At 42.1% G+C, this 14,055-nt stretch overlaps 1 protein-coding gene across 1 annotated transcript in view; it reads right to left on the reverse strand.

The window, feature by feature from the left end:
• Positions 1–5,625: 5,625 nt before the first annotated feature.
• Positions 5,626–14,055, reverse strand: part of hdlbpa (high density lipoprotein binding protein a) — a 50,197-nt gene continuing 41,767 nt past the window's right edge. Inside the window, exons 24-28 of the mRNA XM_063046219.1 lie at positions 13,495–13,638; positions 12,537–12,716; positions 11,729–11,845; positions 10,311–10,439; positions 5,626–8,606 (exon numbers count right to left, since the gene is read on the reverse strand). Of these exons, the coding sequence (XP_062902289.1) occupies positions 8,517–8,606; positions 10,311–10,439; positions 11,729–11,845; positions 12,537–12,716; positions 13,495–13,638 (660 nt within the window). The 3' untranslated portion in view covers positions 5,626–8,516. The remainder of the gene's footprint in view (positions 8,607–10,310; positions 10,440–11,728; positions 11,846–12,536; positions 12,717–13,494; positions 13,639–14,055) is intronic.

Here is a 14,055-nt window from a genome sequence, read left to right on the forward strand (position 1 = left end):
TTATTCAGTTTGTCTACCATTTCCTTGTCCCCCATTTTAGATAGCTATATGGGAGGCAGGGTTTAAGGGTCATCACAACATTGTGGGCTGAAGGGCCTGTACTGTGCTGTACTGTTCTATGTTCTATTAATACCTCTCCAGCATTTTTTCAGCATTCTGATATCTACTCTTATCTCTTTTACTCTTTATGTATCTGAAGAAACATTTTGTATCTCCTTTACTTACCCTGGTATTCTATCTCTTCCTTCTTTATAACTAAGTTGCCTTCTGTTGGTTTTTAAGTTTCCAAATCCTCTAACTTCCCACTAACTTTTGTTCTATAATATGCCATTTTGCTTTTATGTTAGCTTTGACTTCCCATGAGCCAGAGTTGCAATACTGTACTGTTTAGAATACTTAGACTTCTTTGGGATGTAGCTATCTTGCACTTTCCGAATTGCTTCTAGAAATTCCAGCCTTTGTTGCACTGCCATCATCCCTGCTAGTGTTCCTTTTCAATCAGCTTTTGCTAGCTCTTTCATGCCTCTGTAATTCCTTTACTCTACTGTAATACTGATTGATCTGACGTTAGCTTCTCCTCAAATTGCAGGGTGAATTCTATCATATGATCACTGGCCTCCAAAGGTTCCTTTACCTTAAGGTCTCAAATCAATTCCAGTTCATTGCACAAAACCCAGTCCAGAATAGCTGATCCCCTCGTGGGCCCCATTAGGTTCTTTTTACCCTTGCAGTTTGTTAGCACTACCCACAATGATTCTACACCTTCTGATCCTGTGTCATCTGAGTAATGAAGCTGAAGCCCCCACAGGTCCCATCGTGGAGGTCTGAAAGTCAACAATTGAATACCTGTCATCCCCACTTATCCAGCTACTGCTCATCATTTGATCAAACTCAATTTTCAGAAAATCTTTCTTGGAAGCTACAACCTGAAGAGGTGAGCTGATATTTCACAGTTCAGGAGAAGCCTGCAACACCAGTCGTGGAGAGCTGGAGTGTAAAACGGACATGCATATAACTGGAACACCCAGGCAGAGTGAAGTGTGCACAATAGACTGGCAAAGTCATGACCTAACCCAGAATAAATCATGACATTCCTCTTACCAACCAACATCCTTTAGCCTAAGGCATAATACAAAAATTGTGAAAAATTCTGTAAAGATCTAATTTTGACGTTTCTCAACAATAGATTTTCATTGTAATACAGATGCAAAGCATAGCCATAAACAGGTTTTGCTACATACTGTGCAATAGTTTTCGTGCTACAAGGAAAGAATGCTTATTTAGTTATTAATTAGTGGACATATTTATTCATTTGATGAACTATCCAAGTAAACAGCTGCTGATTTGTGGATCCAGAGTAGGAACTGTAGCACCAGCCCATATTTCATCAGCAGGTATAGCTCAGGCATGCAATGGATTTCCCCGAGTGGAGAGCAGATCTATAATCTTCATCCCACATTTCATCAGCAGGTATAGTTCAGGCTCTGGATTGCCCAGGAGCTACAACCTTCATTAACGAAAAACTAAAACTGTTACTATTGTGTAGCTATGACTGAAAGGCACAGATGAAACGTTATTCATTGTGATTCAAGAAATCTCGTGTGTACTTACAACAGAATTCCAGTAAAATTAGGACTTCAATAGAGCCAGAGTAACAGGTTGTCCAAGATTTCGAATGTTATTCTATTGAATATCATGTGTAGCCACACGAGGCTACTTAACAAGATAAGAGCTCATGGAATTACAGGAAAATTACATACATGGATAGAGCGTTGGCTGATTGGCAGGAAACAGAGAGTGGGAATAAAGAGATCCTATTCTGGTTGGCTGCCGGTTACCAATGGTGTTCCACAGGGGTCCGTGTTGGGGCCACTTCTTTTTACATTGTACATCAACGATTTGGATTATGGAATAGATGGCTTTGTGGCTAAGTTTGCTGACGATACGAAGATACGTGGAGGGGCCGGCAGTGCTGAGGAAATGGAGAGTCTGCAGAGAGACTTGGATAGATTGGAAGAATGGGCAAAGAAGTGGCAAATGAAATACAATGTTGGAAAGTGTATGGTTATGCACTTTGGCAGAAGAAATAAACAGACAATTATTTAAATGGGGAGAGAATTCAAAGTTCTGAGATGCAACGGGACTTGGGAGTCTTCCTACAGGATACCCTTACGGTTAACCTCCAGGTTGAGTCGGTAGTGAAGAAGGCGAATGCAATGTTGGCATTCATTTCTAGAGGAATAGAGTACAGGAGCAGGGATGTAATCTTGAGGCTCCATAAGGCACTGGTGAGACCTCAGTTGGAGTATTCTGGGCAGTTTTGGTCTCCTTATTTAAAAAAGGATGTGCTGACTTTGGAGAGGGTACAGAGAAGATGCACTAGAATGATTCCAGGAATGAGAGGGTTAACATATGAGGAACGTTTGTCCGCTCTTGCACTGTATTCCTTGGAGTTTAGAAGAATGAGGGGAGACCTCATAGAAACATTTCGAATGTTGAAAGGCATGGACAGAGTGGATGTGGCAAAGTTGTTTCCCATGATGGGGGAGTCTAGTACAAGAGGGCATGACTTAAGGATTGAAGGGCGCCCATTCAGAACAGAAATACAAAGAGATTTTTTTTAGTCAGAGGGTGGTGAATCTATGGCATTTGTTGCCACAGGCAGCAGTGGAGGCCAAGTCATTGGGTGTATTTAAGGCAGAGATTGATAGATATCTGAGTAGCCAGGGCATCAAAGGTTATGGTGAGAAGGCAGAGGAGTGGGACTAAATGGGAGAACAGATCAGCTCATGATAAAATGGTGGAGCAGGCCTGATGGGCCGAATGGCCGACCTCTGCTCCTGTGCCTTGTGGTCTTATGATGACTCACACACACACAATTCAACTTTTCTTTAAATATTCTGCAGTGCAATAATGATTTTTTTGGCCCAGGGAACCAAGAGGACAAGGTGGAAACCAGGGCCCCAGTGGGTGTAGCACTGCAAAAACAGCTGTATGTCAAACCATAAGGATTAGATTGCAAATTAACAGGTTGGGGGGAGACTAGAACTAGAGGTCATTGGTCAAGGATGAAAGGTGAAATGTTTAAGAGGGACATACAGGGGAAACTTCTTCACTCAGAGGGTGGCGCATGTTGAATGAGCTGCCAGGAAAAGTGGTAGATGCTGTTCAATTTCAATATTTAAGAGAAATTTGGATAGGTACACGGAGGAATATGAGACTTGGCAGAATAATAGTTCGGCATGGATATTTGGGCTAAAAGGCCCGTTTCTGCACTGTAATACTTTGAAAACCCAACAGTGCTCCATTCTGGGCACTTCATTATAGGAAGAATGTGGCCACTTTAGAGAGGGCAGAAATTTACTCAAATGCTGCCTGAACTTGAGAGCATGTCCTATGGGGATAGGACAAAGAAGGGCTTTTCTCTTTCGAGAAAAGGAAGATGACAGGTGACTTGATAGAGGTACAGTATACATGAGGCATTGGTCAAGTGGATAGTCAGACTACCCCAGCGCAGAAAATGGCTAAAACCAGGTGGCATAATTGCATTTGGATTCAAAGCCAGGGCTAAGATTCCACCCTCCCCCCCCCCCCACCCCGACAGAGTGGTGAGTGCCCTGCCCAGTTGGGGGTGGGAGAGAAGAGGGGGGTGGTAGAGGTAGATTATATTGGGACATTTAAGAAACTTAGGTGGGTACATGGATGGAAGATAGAAACATGGAGGGCTATGTAGGAGAGGTTAGATTGAAAGGCCAGCACAACATTGTCAGCTAAACACTACTGTGCTGCAATAATCCATGTTCTATGCACAGACAACATGGGTTCCGTGAAACCATATTCTACATTGCCTCCTAATTCCAACAGGTGTGTGAATTAGCAGGTTAATTGCCAACTGTGAACATTGGTGAGTGGTAGGATGCTGATGAGAATGGATTAGTTACCTGGGTGGTTGATGGTTAATACTGACTTGGTAGGAAAAAGGAGGCCGTTTTCATGCAATATCCAAGTCGATGATTTTAACTAATGACTTCCGTTTGAAAACCTGTCCATACTTGTTGAACTGTCTATGCTTGGTCTGTTTAACTTAAATATCTTGCTACAGAAGTGACTGTGTTCAATCCATCCACGTTTGTAGTCCGCAGATATTTAAAACTACGATCAGAATTGGACATCATAGGCAAGCTTTAATGTCCTAACAGTGATGAACTGACTACAAATTTACAGTTGATGTCCAGGTCTAATTAAAGTGCCATGAATATCTGACTGCAAGATATTGCCAGTGAATATGCTCAACAGGATCGCACCTTAAATGTACCTTAGTATTTTCTACAGCCCATGTTCCTCCCTCCCACATCCGTTAAGTCACCCATTTGCAGCAGAACTAGTCCCAACAGACAGAACAAAGATGCAGTGTGAAATCGACCCTTCCAGCAACCCCCGATTTAATCCTGCCCTATTCACTGAACTATTTACAATAACCAATTAACCTACTAACCTGTACATCTTTGGACTGTGGGAGGAAACAGACACAGGTAGCGGTGGGGTGGGTCACCTGTGCTGCAAAGCGCTGTACTATAACCACTGCGCTCAAGCACAATCCTAGACACTATTCTCATGTTCCCTCAACATAAAGAGACCACCCCTCCCCCCAAATTTTGCCTGTGTGCTTTTTTTAAAAATATAAATCTTGCAGTATCATTTCTTCCCAATAACCCTGGCCATGACAGTATCAGACATGTACTAAACCCACTACCTCAGCTGAACTATATATTATTTCCCAGGCCCTTCTCACCACTCACCTGCTTTTAATGATCAACACACTAACACAATCCCAACAGGCTGGTCACTAGTCTCAGCTCCATTTTACAGCACCTTCTCACAATCCTTTGATGTATTAAAAATCTATTGTTTATACTTAATAAACAGAATAATAAATTTCCAGAGATTCATTATCTCAGTTCCAGTGGTCTACCCCTTATTCTAAATATCTGACTCTGGTTCTAAACTCAAGTCAGAGAACACCTCCTCCCTATATTCCTGCAAAAATCATCACCATTAAGTCCTATTACTTTCAATGAGATCTCCCATTCCCCCACCCCGAACTCCAGGGAACACAAACCCACTCTCCTCAAGACAAAACCTGCCAGCTCTGGAGAGAGCCCAGTCAATCTTCCTGCACTCCTTCCAAATTTAGGAGGCCCAATCTCTACAATACACTAGGTGAAGGCTGAAGGCAAAACCCGTAGTCACTGAAAATTCAAGTAAAAATCAGAAAATGCAGAAGAATTCAGGGCAGGTGATATCTGTTGAATGAAAAAGTTGCAATTTCTGATTCAGGACCTTTCATCCTTCTGCCATTTACAAAGGGTAGAAGTCAGGAGAGGCCTGATTTATTTTTGCCATGTATGCATCACTGTTGGCATCAACCTTGCATCCTGATTACAACATGGTCTATTTCCCTTCTAGCCATATATTTGCCTCATAACTGGTCTATTCAAAAGACAGTGGTGGATAAACATTGATGAATTGCCAAGGCAGAACTCACCTGGATGAATGACAGTTCCAAACACATTTCACATACAAGAAGCCTTAGTGTAGACATAAACAAAACTTCAAAAATACTAGTTATTCAATTTTTTTATTTTGGATTTATAAAATTCCAGTGTCATCCATATCTCCTGTACATTTGCATATCTCCATTCAGAGTTAAGGCCAATGGAAACTGCTTGTTCTTTGTATTGCATCAACATGGAAGACTTGAACAAGTGGGAGCAGTGAAAACAGGCCCGTTTCTCAAATCCTTCATATCAACAAGACAGGGATCAATAGAGGGTAAAAACTGGGGCAATGGAACATCAATTGTTTGAACAAATGGACAAAGCAAAAATAGACACAGCACCAAATGCTTGGACATAGACTTTGAAAGTACACCAAATCCACATTGTGCTGTCAGGCTGACAACACTGGCTGAGTTGTATTCCAGAGAACATGGCACCAAATACACAACCTGCCATTTTAAATTCCATATTTGAAAAGGGGCAGCCTTTACCATTGTTCTCAGCCTGTGCCAGGGAATTACACAGAAGCCCTGAGAAGATTAGCATGTTTCAAAGGAAAACAACATTTTCCTTTAACCCTAGGTGATAGAATTGAAAAAAAACAGATCTACAAATTTGAAATCTAACAAGATTTGCACTTACACAACTAAGGAATCTGTAAGTATAGTCTCACCTTAGGTTCAATGTGCCAGTAAAGAGATCTTGACAAAAGACTGGGGGGGGGGGGGGAGCAGCAAGTTTCTACACAAAAGGAGCCACTAAACTAATACATTACTTTCTCAGATACCAATTACTGCCTTGCCGCCAGGCAGAACCAGACAATGGGCCACAGCAAAACAGAGGATGAACTTTCCTCTCCCAGCATTATGACAGGAATGTTTTACAAACTAGAAAACTTTCAATTAAATCAACAACTAGGAAATTAGCAAACTCCAAAAGAGGACATTTTCAAAAATCTACAGATTTGGAAGCAATATTCAGAACCAAATAGTTAAGAACAAGAGCAACTCCACGGCAGGATTTCCCTTGAGGGTGACATGATGAAAAGTAGCCTGGAAACAACAGTCTAATAACAAAACCGGTTCAACTCTCCCTGCTGAAAGTCCTGATGCAAAAGCCTCCATCACAGTGAAACGAGATGCTGGGAGCTGGGAATCGGTTATAATTGAGAGAAATATATTAAAAATTACAGATGACCTAATTTCCAATACCTTAGTGTTTTAAGTTCCTTTAAACCTCATTTTAGATATCAGCAAGTTCAGTTTCTTAACTGACCTCATATGAAAACTATACCCACCCTTGTTCATGGAACAAGGACCCCAGTCAACAAATCCATCTTTAATGTTGATGGACAAATCCCCCAAGCTATGAAATATCCTTTGCACAACCTGTGGTTTTCTCTCCCCTCCCTAATGCATACCCAACCAAACTGTAATTCAGCTTGGTAAGCCCTTTTCCATGGCAGACTAGCCAGTGTTAATCAAACTGCACAAGTTACAATGAACAAAAATCCAGCACAGGTGATTCACCAACTTGATGGTGTTGGCTTTAAATCTGTAGTGTTGTGGAAAGGAGTGGGGGAGGAAATTCCCCATTTTTGTTAAACAAATTGGGCTACCCACACCTGCATGAGGAAACCAATTCAACTTTAGATGCACGATTCTCTTTTGTGATATTGTTGCATCCAAATGCAAGTGGTAGACCTTGTCTATTCTGCTGTGAGAATGCACATTTACCTTCCCCAAGGTCTTTGGAACAATTGCACTGACTGGCCCAAAGTCAACATACGAGATATGTATAATATTTACACACAAACACAGAAGTCTAATAATTTTGTGTCTTTTCTATACATGAAAACCATACAGAAATACTAAGCCAAGCAAGGGAGGCAAAAACATGTTCATTCTAATTTGTTATGTTTACTTCACAGAACCTAATTATTTTTATACAAGGAAGATCTACATTACAAGGAGCAAACTTGGGGAGAGAACCCAACCCTCCAGAATAGATATCTGAGGATTCACCCTTCATGTTAGTTCAGTCATGATTCCAGCTTTGAACCATTTGCAAACAGCGAGTTAACTGAGTCTTTGGCAGTGGGATAGTTGAAGTGATTTAATTTGGTTTTTTCTTTCCTGATCATTTTTAAAATTCCCCTTCAGGACTCACCTGCTTCCAACCCTCAAGTTCCATTTACACTGTGCTCATGAGTTTACTCAGCCATCAAATTTTTGGACAAAGCAATATCACAGTGTGGATAACAGCCTTCTCTCAAGGATGAGAGGAAGCCACAAAGAGACCATGAACTTTAAAAGCAGTCTTGTAAAAGTTGCTTCAGGATATCTGATAGATTGGTATAGAGAAGGCCAATATAGGTTTTGGGTTTTAACCATCATTTCTGAGTATTACATTGTTAGAACTACAGGCACATCCCAAGCACAGGTGTAACAATAGACTCGAGGCTCCAAAGCCACAGGCAGTGAAGAATTAAAGTGACTGCACTCTAAGGAAAACTGCAAAGGCAGGGAAAAGGATGCTGGCTCCAGGGCAAAGGAGACTACAACCCACCCAGTCTTTGCTTCAAATCCCTGCAAAACCTCAATTCAACTCAAATAAACTGGGGAGCAAGATGCAGTTGGGGCTGCTGAGTGTGAAAGACCACATCGAAAGTCAGCACCAGGCAGTTTCAATCCAGTTGTGCGTGTCAGGGAATGTGGAATGCTGTTGGGGGGGGGGGGGGCAACGAGCCACCATTACACAAATATAAATGAGGCTCACAGGTCTGACCTATAATCATGCTACTGTGTTTTTTTGGAAAACGTGTGACACAGGAAGTAGTTTTGGCTATATTAATTACTTGCTAGGCTGCTGAATTGGAATTAACCAGGAAGCACATCTTGGTAGCCCAGCCGTATGGAGTTGGGAAGAAGGGGGGAGAAAAAACAACTTCCTCCCAACTCAGAATCTTTTCGGTCCCCATGGTGAAGTCTTTGGAGCAACCGGAGCACCAAAACTCGGAAAATCTTCAGAGCTACTCATATCTGGAGCCTGGAGAAGGGAATACAAATGATATAGTCAATTTTTAATAAATTGGAACATCATTTCCACTAACAAAGATAATGATATGAGTTCAGAGTAGCAGACATCCCACCCGGCAAAAACTCATTTCAGGGAGGTAGCACCATCAATTTGCCGGAGACTCCCAGAACTTCCGGGACAGGTGGGATGTCTGCAATAGAGTAGCTCCTTAGCAGCTAGCCCGCTAGTTTAAATAACGTTAGCTATGCTAATGAACAAATGACACCTGTTAAACTCACCTCAACATGTCTTTTACAGTCTTAACCCACCAAGGGCAAAAGAAAAGTCACCTCTCTCACTCTCACTCTAAAAAATCAACTTCCGGGACATTGTATGTGATTTGCGGGCATCAGGGAGCCACTATTAATTTGTGGGAGACTCCCGGAACTTCCGGGACAGGTGGGGTGTCTGGAGTAGAAACATCTCCTTGGACAGGACATACTGAACCCTTCATTTCGAAGGCTTAGATTTTCTGCCCTGCTTCAAAACCTGGCTCAAATAAAGATGGAAACAAATGAGAAGTGACATTGCATGCTGTGGAACTGAATAGAAGATCTCAGTTTATTGAAAGATTAAATCGAAGCACAGCACAGAGCACTGCAGTTAACCCAGCTCCATAGCAGGTGTTCATCCCGGCTCCTGCTTCTTATTGTGACATGTCGGTTTCAAGAAGGTGGGTGCTAACGTGCAGGATTGACAGGTGGAGCAAGATGTCTGCAAGCCACAAAAACCTCCTGCAGACTGACAAAGTGCAGGTCTGGGACAGGAAGGAAACTGAGGAGGAACATTAGCACTTGGGCAGGAACAGGATATACTTCATGTCAGAATTGTACAGGCCCTTCAGCCCAAGCTAACCAAGATGCCTCATCCAAGCTACTCCTCGACCCGTCACTAATCTAACGAAGATTCCCCTGTAATTTGTGGAAACTTTCTTTATAGTCCATTTGCAAATTTACTAACCATGCCTTGTACATTCTTATCTGCATTGTTGATACAGATGACAACAATGGGCCCAGCATCAACCCCAGAGGCACACCACCAGACACAGGCCTCCAGCCCATGAAACAAACTTCTACATCAAACTAATTGTGTATTCTATTAGCCAGCTCTCCCTAGATCCCGTGCAATCTAACCTTCCAGAGCAGCCTACCAGGTGGAAGCTTAAAGGCTTCAACTGAAGCCCTTATAAACTAACAGTTCAATAATTTTCTGTTGTGTGAACAGATTTGCTGTGCTTGATCTAACATGCAGACATAGGCATCACAAATGAAAAGTCAAAAGAAAAAAATTATAGAAAGCACCCCTTAGAAATTTATAGAATTCTTTTCTGCGGGTGTCCAATCTCTGCATTCGTCTATCCCAGAAGGATTGTGGAGCCTAGATTACTTTGAAGCAGATACTTTAGAAAAAGGACCACAGGGAAGCGGCAGAAGAGTGGACTAGGTCAGTTTAGTCATGATCAGATTGAAAGGAAGGGCAGATTAGAGGGGCAAAATGATTCTTTCAAGGCACCACTCCCAGATTAGAGGTCAACCACAGAATGACCTGCCATCATAGAGCGCACAACAAGCTGCTACTAGCACCAAGGCTGTTGCTACACTTCCCTTGCGTTCCCCCACAAGGCCGTTCTCCTACATGGACCAAGGACACAAAAGAGCTCCCAATGTTCTTTACCTTTTCCGTGCTGCTAGTCCATGGGGCATCTCTGACCACAAAGCCCCTAGAGGAGGTCTTTGGTTCATCCACACGAGACGCTGGCTTCATGTAAGCCTGCAACGCCTCATTCTCGACAACATCCGACATCTGCGGAGACAGAACATTTCAGAAGTCAAAAACTGCACACAAGAAATGAGCGAAAGTGCTGGAAGTATTTAATGGTCAATCCTCTTTCCCTTTTAGCTTGACCTACCCAGTGTTTACAACATTTTTTGTTTCCCTTTAAGAACATAACAAGTGAACACCTGAATGGCAAAACCCTTCAATCAGACGGTAACCACTGACTAACTGATGCTGGTTAAAAACTTTAAAAAAGCAGCCTCACAAATAATACTAGAACTTAACAACTTAATCCAGTTAGCATGGCTCGGGGCTGCAGGAAGACTGCTTTCCACTTGTCTTCTCCCATTGACACAGACCTCAATTTAGCAGGCAATCTACATAATTCATAACCAGTCCACTTATCCTTGAGCTATTGGATTTATAAAATTATTTTAATATGGCAAAAATGTCCCATAGAAACATTTCATACAAGCAAAATTTGACCCTGAACAATGTCATTAAGTGCTCAGTCAAGAAGGGTCTAAATGGAAGGAATCATGATACAACAATATCACTGCACAGTACAGGCCCTTCTGCCCATAACGTTGTGCTGACCTTTTATCCTATTCAAGATCAATTTAACCCTTCCCTCCTACAACCCCTCCTTTTCTCCATCATCCATGTGCCTATCTAAGTTTCATAAATGTTCTGAATTCATCTTCCTCTACCACCACCCCGGCAGGACGTTCCACTAACCCACAAGTCTGTGTATAAAAACTTACCTCTGATATCTTAAAATCACCTTAAAATTATGCCCCCTCAAATTAAGCATTTCCACCCTGGGGAAAAGTCTGAATACCCACTCAATCCAAGCCTCTTATTACTTTACGCACCTCTTTAAAGTCACCTCTCATCCTCCTTCACTCCAAAGAGAAAACCCCTAGCTCGCCCAACCTATCCTCACAAGGGTGCACTATCTAATCCAGGCAGCGTCCTGGTAAGCCTCCAGTGCATCCTCTCTAGGGTCCACATCCTTCTTATAGTGAGGTGACTAGAATTGAACACAATATTCCAAGTACAATCTAAACATGGTTATCTAGACCTGTAACATTATCTCACAGCTTTTTAAACAAGGCTTTAACTGTTTTGGTCTAAATTTTGGGTATTTGGAATTTCCTCCAAGCTTGAGACCTAAAACAGTTAAAGACTTGTTCTGGGATCCAGGCATCAAGTCTGGCTTCTATATCTTAGAAAAGTAATTAAAACCTCAACTGTTCACAAAAAAAAAGGATACTGTCTGTATTCATAGACTGACAATTCTCAAGTGTTCTTACATATTCCTCCTCCAGATTTAAGAGGTGGTCGATAGCCTCATCCACGTTCTCAGGAAGACCAGTCACAGTGACACGGTCCAGGTCCTCTGCCCCAGACGGAGGGAAACGGATGTCAACCTGCAGAAGTACATGACATTTACTTGCAAAGTTCCTGCAGGAACAATCCTGGTGAAAGTGCAAGTGAAGGTTAAAGGGCAAAGAGCATTCGTACAGAATGAAACCAAGTTTCAAGCAGATAGTGTTTCTGCTGCCAGTTTCCCAATGGTCTATTTCCCTCAAGGGCCCATACAAGCTTCATCCAATTTGTAAATTTCCTGATCTTCACTTAATACACATCTTCTCCAACTATCCCATTATTCTATTACTGCATTGTACAAGAACACCCACCTTCCCAGGGGTCTTCAACTGTGTACATGTGGTGTCTCAGAGTAACACCAAGCCAAATCATCAATTGTTACCATGACCAGACCAAGTCTGGATAACTTGGAAATGAATTTTCAGCTGAACCTAGAGGTATTCAATATTTAAGAGGTAACTAGTCTCTTTCGGTACATGAGCTTAATAATTTTACATGAAAATTTGTGTTGTAATCTAGTGGTAGAAAATAATCAACACTAGTTTCTGACCCCTTATTCTAGAAAGCATTTTATTTTCTCACAATAGTGGTTCAAAGCAGGCTTTGCTTGGCATTCCCCTGTGCTTTCATTCTTGATCTCTCAGGCACCACCTCAACTTTTTCACCCTCTCACTACTACCCTTTACCCTGGCACAAAAGCATCTGATGTTGGACACAAAAAGAGCATCTCACCTTATAGTCCTCCATGATCTTGCGGATGGCTTTCCCACGAGCACCAATAATACGAGCATGAACTTTGTGATTGAGAGTAATATCCTCAGAAATCATTTCCTCCAGCTCACAAACTATTTTCATGATGGCTTCCTTTGCAGCTTCTGCGTTTTTCTCGTAGCCAGTGATTGTTATCTGATCCTGAAGCACAGAAGTGGACCCAGGTTAGATGTAACAGACTGGCTTGGTTTGTGCGTTGCCGCAAAGCAGGTTGCCTTGGCTAACGGAGGGGAGGGGAGGGGGAGGGTGCCTTGGCTAACACTGTCACCACAAAGGTTTCTGAAAGAGGATACCCTCAGAGAGCTGCTGTACCAAACCTCAGCAAGTGAAGAAAAACTACATATGCTAGAAAAAACAAAAAGCAGAAAATACTGGAAATACTCAGCAGGTCAAATGCAACTGTGGGTAGAGGAAGTTAACATTTATGTCAAACACCCCTTGTGAAAACTATCAGACTACCAAAAGCTAGGCATTTCCAGCATTGTGTTTTTGCACTAAAACAGGCAGAAATGGGTCACCACACTCCCTCCCACATGCAACATTAATATCAAAGAAAAAAATTAGAATTTGGGTTCAGAACAACACATCAACCCTGTATACATGGTATACTAATCTCCAGCCTTGGGTGTATGCTTCCATTTCTTTTTTCATTTACTGACCCAACTTCTTCAAATGCACACAGCTTTTCCTCCAGGAAAACGTCACCCATCATCTTAGTGGCAACACTTACCTCAAGGTAGAAGATCACAAAGGTGTTATCAACTGGACTTCCTGTGTACTATTGTGCACATCAGGTCTACTTCACCATTCAATCATAGCTGATCCTATTCTCCTACCTTTGCCCTAATAACCCTTAACCCCCAATCTTACCAATCCAAAAACTTCCCTGCCCAAAATACATATATTGACTTGAAAGTACCTGATTTTCATCATTCTTGTCAGGGAACTGCACATTCACATCATGATCAACGCGAATCTGGGTAATAACCGCACCCTTCCTTCCGATAATCTTTGGGTGATAGCGTGGATCCACAGAGATTGTCAACTTGAAACTCCTCAGAGCCTTTGAGGGTGGCAAGAGAGAAAGGAGAACAAGTCAGGCAAACTTAAACTTAGCTAGACAATCCTACACAGTGACACTGGACACCCACAGAACCGGTACAGCTCCATCTCCACACGCCAACTCAAATCCGGGACCAGCATCTTCAAAGAGCAGCCAACTATTTGAGTAAGTGTGCACACTTGTGATCAGGAGGTAGTAATTTTCCTCAATTTACTAGGAACAAGCCTAATGATACCCATTCAGACAAACTATCCATTTAAAAAGAATCACAGGGCCTGGAGTAACTACACCACGCCATGAAGTTAGTTTTATTAAGATTGCCGTGCACTTGGATGCAGTGGTCACTCTGGACCCAAAGGTGTATTTGTTCATCCTATACGCCTTTTTTTTAAATAAATAAATGGTTGAAAAGTCACT

The sequence above is a fragment of the Mobula hypostoma genome, chromosome 4 (assembly GCF_963921235.1).
Source record: "Mobula hypostoma chromosome 4, sMobHyp1.1, whole genome shotgun sequence".
NCBI classification, from domain to species: Eukaryota; Metazoa; Chordata; class Chondrichthyes; order Myliobatiformes; family Myliobatidae; genus Mobula; species Mobula hypostoma.